The 15,636-nt window shown below is 39.9% G+C and overlaps 1 protein-coding gene across 9 annotated transcripts in view; it reads left to right on the top strand.

Annotated features, from left to right (window-relative positions):
* LOC110915493 (probable leucine-rich repeat receptor-like serine/threonine-protein kinase At3g14840) overlaps positions 1-14,169 on the top strand; it is a 41,474-nt gene extending 27,305 nt beyond the window's left edge. For 7 of the 9 annotated variants that reach the window (XR_004883981.1, XM_022160207.2, XM_035985313.1 and 4 more), the window contains 2 exons: positions 13,158-13,308; positions 13,407-14,169. Coding sequence is in view for 7 of the 9 variants with exons in the window: in XM_022160207.2 (XP_022015899.2) it covers positions 13,158-13,308; positions 13,407-13,766 (511 nt within the window). In the remaining 2 variants the exon portion in view is untranslated. Of the gene's footprint in view, positions 1-1,971; positions 2,031-2,202; positions 2,237-13,157; positions 13,309-13,406 lie in introns of those variants that run through there. The other 2 variants (XR_004883982.1, XM_035985316.1) reach the window with 2 other exon arrangements.
* Positions 14,170-15,636: the final 1,467 nt, after the last annotated feature.

Below are 15,636 nucleotides of genomic sequence, written 5' to 3'. Positions count from 1 at the left end.
ACCAACCGTATCCCAAAGGCTATATGCTTCAAGATCATTTCCATCAAATACTGAGTATAATTTGATTCAGTCAATTTTGGGCTTTGAAGGGATATACTTCCTTGCTCACGGATTGGCGTTGGCGTGCTTTCTTTGGCGTCTTTTCCTGACATAATTCCTTTCTAGTTTACGTTCTTAGACTTTTTCTCTCTTATCTTCTTTGTTTTACTTCAAGATTTTCTTGCTATTCTTCAATCTTTCTTCTTGTTTGCATCACACAAGCTTTAACTTGGTTGTACCACACAAGTTTTGTTTGCCACAGAGGTCTTGATATGGCCACACAAGTCTTCTTTGCCACATAGGTCTTGATTGCCACACGTGCCTTGATTTACACAGGTTTTTCTTTCTTTCTTTGCCACACACGTCTTATTACCAGGATGGTTTTTGTACCCTGTAGGTCCCTCTCGGAGGATGAGGTTCAACCTTAACCTTGTTATACTAACCCACTAGCAAGTGCGGAATCCAAGCTAGTGAGCAAACCGAGATGAAACAAGCACAAACACAAACACACAAAGATTCACCGATTAACACCACTTGTATTAATGCGAATGAAAGGTTCCGGTTACAAGCACAATGTTTACAAATCAGTTTTGCAAACTCTCTAGTGTGTGTATGTTCCTGGACAAAAAGCTCTCAAGTGAGTGTGTCTATCTTCTGTCTATCGAGTCTACTGTGAACATACACTTCATGGGTATATATACACCCAGCATTGGTTGTCTGTCCGAAGGATCCGATAGATGGTCGAAGGATCATCTATCGATGACAAAGCTGTCGAAGGATCATCATTCACCTCGAAGGATGATCTATCGAGCATCCATCGAAGGTTCATCGTTCGAGCTCATCGAAGGATAACATTATCCTTCGATGAATCATCCTTCGAGCCAGACAAATTACAACCATATTCAACTGTTTGTCCAAGTCAAACCGGAGGATGGTTGACTTGGTCAAACTTACATGACTAACAAGGACATCGTTTACATCGTTACTGAATACAGACAAAGTACAGACACAAGTGCACCAACAAACTCCCCCTTGGCTGTAGCTTTGTCTCGATCTTCGATGTTTGCAAATTTGTCTCGATCTTGATCATCTTTGATCTTTATGTCTTCAAGACTCTGATGTCCTTTCAAGTCTTCAATGTCGGAGGATCTTCAAAGTCTTCACGTCTTGAAAGCAGAGAGTGTATCAACAAACTACCCGTATCATGTAGGAAGTGTGTTGACAAACTCCCCCTTAACATAAGCTCCCCCTTGAGTTATGCTCGTGAATGACTTGATCTTCAAAGCTTAAGATCCTTGTGGTGTTGATGATGGTCAGCGGCAACTCAATCATCTTCATCTTTTGAGTGCCTTCACGTCGTGTCTTCATTCCGAAGCTTGTCATCGACTATGTTCTCCTTGCCTTTAGAATCTGCACATGCAAGAAATCTAAACGCGTAATGAGAACAACTGCTTGGAGTATAGTTAACATAAACAAGTGACACACGTATGACCATGTTTCAATCAAACACCGTCCGACAGTTTGAAAGTTTTACAAATTTATCAATTTTAGTTTCCAACTTTCAAAACTTGCAAATTTTGACCGTTTATGAAGATTTAGTCAATTCGGTTTTCGTTCAGGTTTCAGGTAACGAAGACTCGAGATCCAACATCGTACAATCGAAAATAAAATAGAAATAAAATCTTTTTGGTTTTTATAAAGTTTATATTAAAACTCACCTAAAATCTTTTTGGTATTTTTAATATTTGAAATGTAAAGACTGAAAGCAGTAAATAAATATATACAGACATTCTTTTTGCGAGTTTCGAGGGTAAGAGAATCATATCAGTGTACGGTCATGCCAAACGCTCCTGTTGTTCAGTTAGTTAACATTAAGATAAGCATCCTATAACAATTATCGGTATTGTTGTCCACTTAAGCTCAACTTATCAGATGTAATCATGGCGAGGAGATACGTTAAGGTATGATTTATACTTACCGACCGGTGTTCATCCACATCACGACACATTCCCGTATCAAGGTATGCACGAGAGTTCATCTTACCGGTGAGTATACCGATTATCATCTGTTTGACCGTATATGATGTGAGATTCTCACTTATTTTGATTTGAAAACAAGCCCTATGTGATATAATCACTTATTGATGAGGAACTTGATTTTCAGATGCATGAGGGCACAGGAGCAAGTCCGTGAACAGGTCAGTACTTCCGTACAGCAGAGAGACGAACTTGACTCCCGGATAAATGTGATATTTTATCACTTATTTGATATGGACATGTGATTGTTTATCACTTATTGAGGTCGAATGCAGTATGCAATATGTACACGTATGTATAGTATCATGGAAGATCTAGACTTGCGTCCCCGTTATTTTTCGGAAAAAGATACAACCATGATACCCAGATGATAAGCAGCATAAAGACCGAATATCTCAGAACCTCGGCAATCTATCAAACGAAATTTCGGTACTAAGACCATATGCCAATGAATGGTTCCCACCTGGTCTTCAGTCGGTTTAAGATTTATATCACCCTGCACACTTTAAAATGACTGTGAGCCTACCGATACATCTTATATAGAGCTGCTTATCGTTTTTCATTTAAGGTTTAAAGAGGTTTGGATAGACCACTGATGTACTATCATTTTCTCTTTTGCTCGCCAGGAAACTCATTTTTGTTTTTCTATTGTTTTTGTGTATTTGAAATTTTTCGATGTTTTTGGATTTTCAGATTTTTGGATTTACTCCCCCTAAAATCAATAAACTAAGATAAATTTAAAACATAAAGTTATTTACAAAAATGATTTTCCGATGTTGGTTTTACTCTGGCTTGACCTTAATGCCGTTTACCAATAATAAAAAGTCAAATCTTGATTTGTTAAATGCTTTGGTAAAAAGGTCGGCACGTTGGTCATCGGTGTGGACCTTAACAACATCGATTAGCCTTTTCTCAAAGCAATCACGTATGAATTGATATTTGATTTCGATGTGTTTGGTCTTTGAGTGCTGCACAGGATTTCTAGTGATCTGTAATGCAGCAGAATTATCAACGTCAATAGGAGTAGTTAGGAATTCAAAACCGTAGTCCCGCAATTGTTGTTGGATCCAAAGAACTTGGGAGCAACAACTTGAGGCAGCAATGTATTCAGCTTCGCATGTTGAGGTAGCGACGCACGTCTGCTTCTTGCACTTCCATGTGACTAGGCGATTTCCTAAAAACTGACATCCAGCCGTTGTGGATTTGCCGTCGATTTTGCATCCGCCAAAATCAGAATCACTGAAAGCGACCAATTCAAAGTTATTATCCCTAGGGTACCATAGACCGGTGTCAGGGCAACCCTTCAAATAACGAAAAATCCTTTTTACAGCTGCAAGATGTGAGGCCTTCGGGTTGACTTGATATCTGGCAAGTAGGCACGTTGGGTACATTATGTCTGGCCTTGATGCTGTGAGGTACATAAGAGATCCGATCATAGCGCGATAATAGGAGGGGCTAACAGCTTCACCCTTCAAGTCTGGAGTAATTCCGTGATTTGTCGGCAATGGGGTACCAATGGGCATTGCATCAGACATCTGGAACCGGTTCAAGATGTCACCAACATATTTAGTCTGATGGATGAATATCCCAGACTCAGTTTGTTGTACTTGTAGGCCCAAGAAGAAGGTCATTTCCCCCATAGCACTCATCTCGAATTTATCCTGCATTATGCGCTCGAAATTCCTACACAAGACATCATTAGTAGAACCAAAAATAATATCATCAACGTATACCTGTAGTAGAATAAGATCTCCATCTTGTTCTTTGATGAAAAGAGTACAGTCGATAAGACCTCTTCGAAAACCGTTCTCCAGCAGATAGTGAGATAAGGTTGCATACCAAGCTCGCGGTGCTTGATGAAGACCATAGAGAGCTTTGTTGAGCAACCAAACCCGATCGGGATGGATAGGATCTTCAAAACCTGGAGGCTGTTCGACGTATACCTCTTCTTCAACCACACCATGTAAGAATGCACTTTTCACGTCCATCTGATAAACCTTGAATCCTTTGAAGGACGCATAGGCTAGAAAGATCCGAATAGCTTCGAGACGTGCCACTGGTGCATACACTTCGTTGTAGTCGATCCCTTCAATCTGACGAAAACCTTGAACGACTAAACGTGCTTTGTTTCGGATAACAACTCCGCGGTCATCCTTTTTGCATTTGAAAACCCAACGGGTACCAATCTTCTTGTATCCAGCAGGTTTCTCTACGAGTTTCCAGACACCCAGCTTCTGGAATTGTTGCAGTTCTTCCTGCATTGCTTCGACCCAAGAGTTATCTTTCAAGGCTTCTTTCCAAGTTCTTGGCTCTTCCTATGAAACATAACACGCGAAAGACCAATCGTTTTGTTGCCCGGATTCTCGAATTGCTGCATACAAGCCTGCATTGTTGTTGTTTCGCAACATGTTTCTTGTTTGAATGCCACTTTGCACATTTCCTATGATGTTTTGTTGAGGATGGGTATTATGAATTCTTGTTTCAGGATTTTCTCGAACTGGAATATTTATACCCAGGTTGTTGAGATTAAGATCAACAACCAAATCAAGGCCCGGAATTGACGAAGTGGATGATGCAGTAGCTTCAGCTGTTCTATGGGTATCCACTGGAGGAGTACCCTCTGAAGTACCATGAACTGCTGTTGTTGGAGCTTCTTGATCTACATCTAGAAATTCATCATCCTCTGAAGATTCGTTCAATTCGGCAGCATCGTGAAAATCCTCATTGTCGAGAGTATTATTGTTCACCGAAGATGGTTCTTGATTGACAAGAATTGGACGAACCACCGGTGAGACTGTTGCATTGTCACTCTCGAAAAACATTCTTGCCGCAGCACTTTCTTCAACGGCTTCAACATTGATCGAATTGAAAAAGTCATCGTACTCAAACATCCAAGGCTGACCAGGACATTTGACTGGCAAAGTGTGCCTTTGTACTCTGACCTCAGACCATTCCTCGACCCTTTTAGTCTCTAGATTCCAGACTCGTAAGTTAGGGGTGGCATACCCAAGAAAGTATCCATCAATTGCTTTTGCCCCAAACTTTCCATTAGGATCGATGATTGTACAAGGAGCTCTAAACGGTTCAAGATAAGACAAATCTGGTTTCCGTTTTTGAAGAAGCTCAAAGCAGGTCTTGTTGTGCCTTTTGACTGTAAGGACTCGGTTCAATGTGTAACATGCAGAGGCCACAGCTTCAGTCCAGAATGGAATGGGCAACTGCGACTCTACCAACATTGTCCTAGCAGTCTCGATCAATGTGCGGTTCTTACGTTCAGCAACTCATGAAGAATACCCTTTGAAGTGCAAAACTCCGTCATGGCATGATTTTTAAATTCAGTACCATTGTCGCTATGTATCCGCCTAACCTTCAACTTATACAAATTCTCAATCTGAATGATCAAGTTTTTGATAATGCCAAAGGTTTCACTCTTGTGTGCCATGAACGCCACCCAAGAAAATCTTGAATAATCATCAGTTATCACGAGGCAGTATTGATCACCCCGAATACTCTTGTGCTTGACAGGACCGAACAAATCCATGTGCAAACGTTCAAGAGGAACTGCCACCGTGTTGATCTTCTTTGTAGGGTGCTTCTTCTTCGTTTGTTTTCCCTTCTGGCACGAAACACAGACGTCTTGAAGATGGAAATTTTTGAGGGGAACACCATTCACCAATTCATTTGAAACCAAATGATTCATTTTGCGTAAGTGAATGTGACCCATTCGTCTGTGCCAAGAGATAGTGTCTTTTTCTGTGGCTTTGGAAACGAAACAAGTTGCTTGTGCAGACGTAGTAATAGCTTGGCTCATATCAAGGACGTACAAATCATTTATCCTTGGAGCTGACAAGAGAATCCATTCTTTTGGAATTTAGAAGCCGGGCTTCAGCACATAACATCCATTAGCATCAAAGTGTACTGAGAACTGCTTGTCACAGATTTGAGAAACACTAAGAAGATTGTGATCAAGTTGTTGCACAAAGTTGATCTTGTCAAAGCTGACAATCCCGTTGGATATCATTCCTTCACCCGTTATATAACCACCCTTATCTCCAGCAAAAGCAACATAACCTCCTCTAATAGATTTGACGTCGTAGAGAAGCTTCATGTCGCCTGTCATGTGCCTGGATGCCCCACTATCAACAATCCAATGACTACTGATAGTTCCTCCTGGAACACCCTGCACATAAACTCAAATGATTAGTTGGAGATGGGGACCCAAGCCATTGTGGTCTTGGGTCTTCCATTTTCATCAATGACAATAACTTCTTGTCTTTGATGGTTGGTGAATTGTGATGTTCCCCCTGATTCATTAACCGTTTTAGGTTTCCATGTCTGTTTTGTTTTACCAGTGTCTTTCTTTAAAATTTTAACTTCATGGTTGTCTGAAGTTTTTGAATTTTCTGGGTTGACAGAAACAGATGATTTGTTAACCACATCGGTTTTAATTGCCTTTTCAATTTTCTTGACCTGTTGGCGTTTTTGTTTCTTTTCCCTTTCTTTTACAAGGCGGGGATCTTGCTTTACAGAAACAGATTGCTTATGGTCAGTTTGGTCACGGGGAACATCAACTTTTCCTTTTTGTTTATGAAGATATGGACAATTTCGAATTATATGTCCAATTGTTCCACACTCAAAACAAGATCTTCGTTCAACAAACCCCGAAGTATCATGTGATTGTTTAGCCGATGATGTTGAACTTTGTGAACCCGAGGTACTAGGCTTTGAACTGTTTTGTTCAATTCTTTTCAAAACAGTAGCTTTCTTGACAAACTCTAAGTTAGATTTATTTTCAAACGTTTCAATTTTGTCAGTTCCCGTCGATTTCACAAAGTTTACATTCTTGTTTTTCTTCTGATTCGGCTTCTTTTGAGTTTGAGCCGGTGATTTTGCTTTTGGCTTGGTGTGATTTTGTTGTTTCTGCACTGCTGGTAATTTCTTGTTGCCAAATTGTTTTCGAATTTCGGCCTTTGGAATAGGAGGACACTGTGTAACTGTAACACGTGGTCCTGACTTTCCCAAAAACTTACTAGTCGAATTCTCAAAGACTTTACTGATTAAGGATTGATTAACATTCTTAATAGGAAAATCTTTGTCTGAATAAATCTTATCATCACCAACAAGAGTGTACAGCAAGTTCACACTCTCCGACTCTTCTTCAGACGAGGACTCGATTGCAACAGTCTTAGCGGGTTTTGCAGGAGGATCACATAGAATATGATTCTCAAGAGGTATGTCCTCATTTTTAACTACCGCATCAGACTTTGCTGAATCAGTATCATCAGATTCATCATCAGAAGAATCAGCATCCTCAATCACAACTGGAGGATCCTGATTCTGTTCAGCAGTTACAAATGTATCTGCTGACACATCTGAATCTGAGGATACTTCTTTCTGGTATCTGAGTCCTGCTGCAAACTCTTTCACATCTAGAGGCACAGATGGTTCAAAGAACACCCTGTCCTCCTCATCCGGCATGGCATCATAATTATGTCTCACTGGTGGTGGACAATTCTTATAGCCTATGCACGTGACATCCCTTTTCTCCTTTTGGACATCAATGATGTGATCCAACACATAGCTAGAACTCAAATAACTATCTAACTTGAGTTGGATTGCCTCACTTTCCGTTTTTACACAAGCCATTTCTTTTTGCATTGTCTCAAGACGAGAGATATACAAATTAATGTCCGTTTGTTTTCTGGAAACCATTTTAGTTAGTTCGGTTTTATCTTTCTTTAATTTTTCGATTACCGACTTAAATTCCTTTTCATGGTTTTCGTAAAATATGTTGGCTTCAGTGCATTTGGAAAGGTCCACAGTCAATTTCTGATTGTGAATAAAAGTCACATCATACTTTTCTTGCAAAGCTTCATGCTTACTTTGCAAGTCACTCAAATTCTCATTCACTGTAGTATGTTTGTCTTGCAATTCAAACAAGCTAGCTTGTAAAGCATCATGTTTGCCTTGCAACTCAGACATACTTTTCTCCACATCAGCACATCTAGCACGCAATCTATTACATTCATCACAATTATCAACAGTGGGTTCATCGACACATACCTGACTTGATGAACCGTCGACATTAGCCACAAAAGCTGAATGGAGAGAAGACGAAGAATAAGCAGCTTGATCCACCAAGATAGATCTTCTTTGAGTTTCTGCTGCAGCTTCCACCAAAAGTTCATCAATATCTGCATCGATTGCTGCATTTGATGTCTCACCCACATGATCATCGCCCGAGCTTGAGGATTCTTCATCTGAACTCCTGCTGTAACCCAAAGAGTCTTCATCCTCAGAAGATTCACCACCATTGGCGGAAGATTCTCCACCACTGGTGTGAATTACATCCTTCACATCCTTCACAACTTGAGCAAAACATGATGTTCCATCGGGAGCATCACCACCCAACTGGATTGACCAGTCACAACCTTCATCCACCTGAACCGCAAGTGCCCGATTGGTTTGGTTGTTGACGGGCACCAATGTACGCTCATTGTTTCTATTCTGGTTCTGCTGGTTGCCTTGGTTTCTGAAGGGGTTTTGGTTCCCGTGTTGTGCTGGCTTTGTACATTCCCTTTTAAAGTGACCCCGTTCACCACAGTTGAAGCACTTCACTGCCTGTTTATCGAACCCATACTTGGTGTCTCTCTTACTCTCCAAGCTGGTTCTGCCAGTACTTTCCATCCAATCCTTTGCCCTTCTCACAGCACTAGCAAAGGCCCACTTGATATCCATCAAGTCCATCTCTTCTTTATCAATCTGCCGATAGTCTTCTTGTGTCAGATTAATGTTGCCAATCTAACCTTCTATTAACCCACAGTACGCGCTCACTACAATGTTAAGCAGCTCCATGTGTTCCTTAGCTACTTCTACACTGACTTTAGAGAAACTCGAAGTGTCGAGCTGTACAGTACTTGGCTTTGATTGCTGACCAGCAGATGATGTTCCTCTATAACATGCACGTTGTTGTTGAGCAGGAGGAGGAGGAGGTGGTTGTATTGGATTTCCATACATGTCTGTGGTGGGAGGTGGCTTAACTGGAACTTGCACCGGATTGCCATACATATCCGTGCTTGTGACAAACGCCATTTGCAGTGGAGCATGTGGACCAGTTCTTGCAGACGAAGTACTGGAAGTTCCATAGTACATTTCTGGATTTTGTGGCAATGGAACTCTCTTCGCCTTTAATGTTTCCTCCTGATCCTTGTTTTCCAAAAGCTGCACGAAGTCGTTGATATTTGTAGTTCTCAACACTCCGTTATACTTCAGGATTTCCAAGAAACTGCTCCATTGGGGAGGCAAAGCATCAGCAAACTTCTTCACCACTTCTGCTTGAGTTGTTGCTACACCAAAATTATTCAACTCAGTAAGCAAATGATAAAACCGGCTTGTCATGTCTCCCAAAGACTCCTTATCCATGCATGTGAAACAGTCGAATTCTTTCTTGAGCAGATCATGACGCAATTGACGTGTTGCTTCATTCCCTACTCCCCTGGTTTTCAACCTTTGCCACAACTTCTTAGTTGTCTTGAAACTGACAAACTGGTGGTATATATCCTTGCTTAACGCCTGAGTGAGAATGGCGTAAGCTTTCTTTTCCAGATCATACGTTTTCTTTTGATCTTCAGGAAGATCGGCAAACGTAGCAGTATCTGAAGCAGCAACTTCTATAGCTTGATCGAAATCTGTGGTGAAACGTATCCACAGTTCGGTGTTTTGACCAAGAACGTATGTACGGAACCTGTCAACCCAGCCCGGATATTCATTTAAATGCATCAATTTTGGAGGACGATTCAAACTTCCGGTTTCGCTTTCGCTCAATAGAATACTTTGGATGCTCGGAGTTTGATTCGATACTAATGCCCATTGACTTGACGATATGGCATTTGCTTGTGAAGATGTAGACACCGGAGACTCGGCCCATGAAGGTGATAGACTTGTACATGTGTACTTTCCACTATCGGGAGCCGGTGTACCCCACCATGAGGGAGTGGAACCTGAACTTGTATATTTTCCACTGTCTGGAGCCGGATTCCACCAATTCGGATTCATGATTTATACGAAAAATAAATGCTAAATGAATATTCCGAAAGATCACACACAGCCGAAAGATCCTGGTTCGAAAGATCTGAAAAACAGAAACTTGTTAACAATAAACAGACCACAAACGAAAGATCAACACTTGTTCGAATGATCAACAGTGTTCGAAAGATCACTGTTGACTTTCGAGCAATGGTTTCGAAAGATTCAAAATTTCGAAAGATTCACACTTGAAAGATCCTTATCTTTCGAGATAAATCCTTATCTTTCGAACAACTATCCTTCGAATAGATTCCTGGAACGAAAGATAATGCTTAGACTTCGAATGACTACTCGAAAGATGCTTATCTATCGAGCTGTCTTTGATCGAAAGATGGTCTTTCGATGTCGAAGGATATCTTTCGAATGCTTCTGACACACTGACACTGATGTGACAGGTTGGTGAAAAGGTGATGGGTTGGTGAAGTCAACTTTCGGCAAAAAGGAATGGTCAGACCTCACCTTTCTACCAACTTTGATTTTCAAATAAAATATTACCCAAAATGGACAATCTTATCCAGAAACCGGTCACCGGAATTATGACCGGAATTTGGCCGGAAATCACCAAGACCCTTAAAAACAAGTTTTAAGTTACCCAACCCGCTCTTGAACACTCCCGGTTAGTTTAGAACACGTTTTCCAGTTTAAAATGCAAGAAAACCACCAAAAACGGGTGCTAAACCAAGTGTCCAAACACACCAAGAACTTGAACAAACCCGGTTTTAAACAAGGTAAAGAGCCTTAGCTCTGATACCACTTGTAGGTCCCTCTCGGAGGATGAGGTTCAACCTTAACCTTGTTATACTAACCCACTAGCAAGTGTGGAATCCAAGCTAGTGAGCAAACCGAGATGAAACAAGCACAAACACAAACACACAAAGATTCACCGATTAACACCACTTGTATTAATGCGAATGAAAGGTTCCGGTTACAAGCACAATGTTTACAAATCAGTTTTGCAAACTCTCTAGTATGTGTATGTTCCTGGACAGAAAGCTCTCAAGTGAGTGTGTCTATCTTCTGTCTATCGAGTCTACTGTGAACATACACTGCATGGGTATATATACACCCAGCATTGGTTGTCTGTCCGAAGGATCCGATAGATGGTCGAAGGATCATCTATCGATGACAAAGCTGTCGAAGGATCATCATTCACCTCGAAGGATGATCTACCGAGCATCCATCGAAGGTTCATCGTTCGAGCTCATCGAAGGATAACATTATCCTTCGATGAATCATCCTTCGAGCCAGACAAATTACAACCATATTCAACTGTTTGTCCAAGTCAAACCGGAGGATGGTTGACTTGGTCAAACTTACATGACTAACAAGGACATCGTTTACATCGTTACTGAATACAGACAAAGTACAGACACAAGTGCACCAACATACCCCGAAGGATTTCCACCATGAAGGTTGTTTCGCGGAGGTTTTTTTACCACAATGGTTATGCACCACGAAGGTTTTTGTACTACGAAGGATCTGTACCATGCAGGATTTCTCGAATTTTTAACTTACTACTTGAGATTCGTTTTGAATTGTGTTTTTTATTTAAAACATACTCTTATGTTCTTTTGAAAAACAAATTCTTTAAATTCTGGTGACGTACTAAGAAAAAAGGAAATTCGATTTTCAAAAAAATTCAAACACATGAGATGTTGGATTGGGATCAATATGCAATTCAAATTTGAAACCAAAACAAAATTTTAAAAAATCGAGAACCTGGTTATGATGATTCCAATAGGTTTCTTCCCAAATTCTTAACACGCACTCTAATTCAATCAGCTTCTTCCTCTTCCCAGATTTGAAACATGGCATTTGAAACATGGCTCTGATACCACTGTTGATCAGAACCGTTACGAACACGAACATGACCCACAATGATAAACTACGAACAATCGAAATACTTTACTAAATATGAAAGTAAAAGTGATTCTAATGATTACAAATGAAATTCTAATGATTACAGATGAAATAGACAAACCCTGTTTATACTAAATGAACGAGTGCGAGCGAATGGTTGCGTCTCTTGATGAAGTGTCACGTCCCTTCTTGAATCCATGTGTCTGCCGAAGTTCTGTGATGTTTGCCACCATTCTAAAGAGTCACGTCTAATGGAGAGGTGTCAATCTCTTTAGATGTAGGTTATGATCTTTCAACTTGTCACTTCCGGTCCTTGCTCTTGTTTACTAGTCTAATTTACATCGTAAACTAATCCATCTATTAATTATAGAACAACACCAGTATTTAGTTTAAATATGAATATTAGGGTCCTAAAGCCTTATACATAATCTTGGATCGCTCCATCATAATTAAGTTTGCATTGCCTCTTTGCTTCACTATTAGCATTAACAAAATAGAATTACCTCTAAAGCCCTCGTACAAACTTGTCCCAACTTTTTGATAGTGTGCGTATCTCGCCAAATGTCCACATGTTGACATCTACAAAAAATACACTTGTGTCGTTCAAGTATATTTTGGTCGTCTTGATGTTAGTCGTGTTGTTTGTGATCCATGTCTCCTATAAGTCCATCTCCCAATTGTGGTTATCAATGCCTCTTTCTTTTCTATTTCCAAGGAATGGTGCTTTGTATAGAATTTTGACCTTTTTAATTTCCATGGTAGCCTAAGCATTGTCACCGCTAATCACAGAATTGTTGCACATGCCCATGCCAACTACAAGCTATTAATAAAGCAAGTAGGTATATGAGACTTGTAGTTTTTCCTGAAGTTCCATATATTTCTTATAACACTCCACTAGGGTCAACGAGAATTATATTATCTAACTTTGAGTCTCCCTCTTTCATGACCAATCTATATGTTTTGAAATTTCTAAATCCTGTCATCATGTCTTAGACAATTCATGGCATTGTATTATTAATAGGTCTAAGATCCATCAAAAGTTAAGTTGTCTAACCTATGTAAGCTAGTAATTTCTTTTTTATTGCGAATCATGATCTGTGCATTTTACTTATCTTTCATTTTGTTTTTAATCCTCAGAGGATACATGGCCCCAGAATATGCATTAAGGGGGCACTTAACCTACAAAGCAGATGTGTATAGTTTTGGAGTTTTATTACTCGAAGTTGTTGCTGGAAAGATTAATACGAAACATCACCCAACTGAGGAATTTATTTGTCTTGTTGACTGGGTAAAACTCCTTTTTCTAAACTTTGTATTTTCTTCAAACAAATCCCGAATAATATATCACCTTACTCTTATTATCATTATATTTCTTCCATTCTTAAGGTTGTTTTTCTAAAACAAAAGGGGAGTTTGATGGACTTGGTGGATCCAAGACTGGGTTCTGGTTTCAACAAAAAAGAGGCATTGAGAATTATAGAGATCGCTGTATTATGCATTAACAAATCCCCAGCTCATAGGCCTACCATGTCTGATGTAGTAAATATGCTCGAGGGGAATATCGAAATTAGGGGACCAGATATCAATCTAACTACATATGGTGATGAGTTAAGTTTGCAAGCACTCAAATTGAAGCTTGAAGATATACAGACCCCTTACTTTGGTGAACAAGAGACTTTCACTAACCCGTCATCTTCTATCAAAGACCTGTATCCCAATAGTCAACTTTCGGAAGAAAGATGTTGAATGCCCACGTAAGCACTACTCTTGGAAGCTGATAATCAAGAACTTCTGATGATCCGAATTGGGTCGCTTGCACTACAGTTATTATGTTTATTAGTTTATTATTGGGCCGAACAATATGTTTATTTGTTTTATTTCGAATTTGGCCGTAGGCCAACATAATGTTAATGGGTCCAATATAGAATCCATTAGGTTATGTTTTTAGATTGGGCTTATACTTGAAAAGGTGCGTGCAAGGGATATAACTACCGAACTGTTTCCAGGATATCGGCACATCCCTTCATGTAATCGACATATCCCTTCAACATACCTATTCATCAAGTATAAATAGGGTTTCAAGTTTCAAACTTTGTATGCAAGTTTCGTTGATAAACAAGTTGCAAGTTCAAGTTCCTCTTTCGTTTAATTCGATTAGTTTTATTCGATTCTTGTTTATTTTCGGTTAAGATGAAGTGGTGTGATGTTTGTGGAGATTTTAAGTATATGTGTGATCATCGTTCTTCTCGGTCTGATTGGTCCTAGGAACCCGTAAACTGTGATACCAGCATTGGTGTCAATGCCAAAGGTTCTGTGAAGACCGAGAATGATGATGATGATGATCCTGGATATCATTTAGGGGCTAAAGGGAAGTCGGTTGGTGCCGATTTCGGTGATGATAGGATGAACGCTGGAAAATGCGGCCAGGGCAACGTAAAAGGTAAACAGTACACGTAGGGGAAGCCATCCAGTCGCTCGTGGAAATCACCCATCAAAAATTTTCCCAAGAAGATGGTTCCGAGGGGTTTCACGAAGAAGTTTAGCCGTAAGGGATGTGCACTGGTCGGGAGACTGAGGAAGGCCGAGAATCGTTGTTTAATATGCAAACAACTCGGGCACATCGTTTCTATATGTCCGAGTAAGTACATTACCCTTAGCCCATTACCCGTAGAATACGATTATTTAGTTAATGTTACTTGCGGAGGACGTTGGGATTCAATTTGGGTAGTGGGTCCAAGTTTTAAGACACGCATGACGGGCAATAGGAGTGTGTTCAAACGTTTTAAAAAGGATTTTGTTGTGACGAGGAATGATAGGAAAAAAAATTCATTCATTCCCGGGGTTGGTGAAGTTAAGATTCCGTTGGATGGAAAAACCTAAACCATACCATGGGTTAGTTACGTTCCCAGTCTCAAGAAAAATGTTTTAAGCCTAAAGCAATTATTGTTTCTCGGAATTGAAACGGTTAGTACCGGTGACACTTGTGTTTTGAAGAAAATGTTCGGAAGTCGTGTGAAAGGGTTTGATGTTTTTGAAAATAAGTCAAAAGTAGAATTGGAAGAGGAGTATCTTGACAAATTCTACGAGGGTCTAGATGTCGAAAACATGTACTGTGAGGATAAAGAAAAACTCAAGGAATTTTACGAGAAAGAATTCGAAAAGGAAAGAGAGAAAAATAGAAGAATGAACAGTGAAGGCACATCGGGTATTTAAAAGAAGGAGATCGTTTACTTGAAGAAAGAAAAAGTAGGACTCATGATTAATGGTCCAAACACATTAATCATATTGACTTTGGGAGGAAATGACGCCTCAACAAGTGGAGGAGTTCTTTGAGAAGGGGCAACGTCAACAATAGCGATGGCGTAGGGCTATCCAAACTGCTCACCGTTTACTCGGAATTGCTCGAAAGAATGGTCATAGGTTGTAAACGAGCCGCTCTACTCGCTTCGGTTTGTAAAGGAGCCAAGCATGAACAAAGGTGCGCTCAGCTCAGTTTGGCTCAAATTATTATTTTTAGTTAGTATATATACAGATATACACAAATACAAATTATACATATATACACACACACACCTATATATACATAAATCTAAATTTATTTTTTGTTTCATACATA

The sequence above is a fragment of the Helianthus annuus genome, chromosome 16 (assembly GCF_002127325.2).
Source record: "Helianthus annuus cultivar XRQ/B chromosome 16, HanXRQr2.0-SUNRISE, whole genome shotgun sequence".
Lineage (NCBI taxonomy): Eukaryota > Viridiplantae > Streptophyta > Magnoliopsida > Asterales > Asteraceae > Helianthus > Helianthus annuus.
Note: the sequence above shows the minus strand (reverse complement) of the source record. Positions and strands in the feature narration are given on the sequence as shown.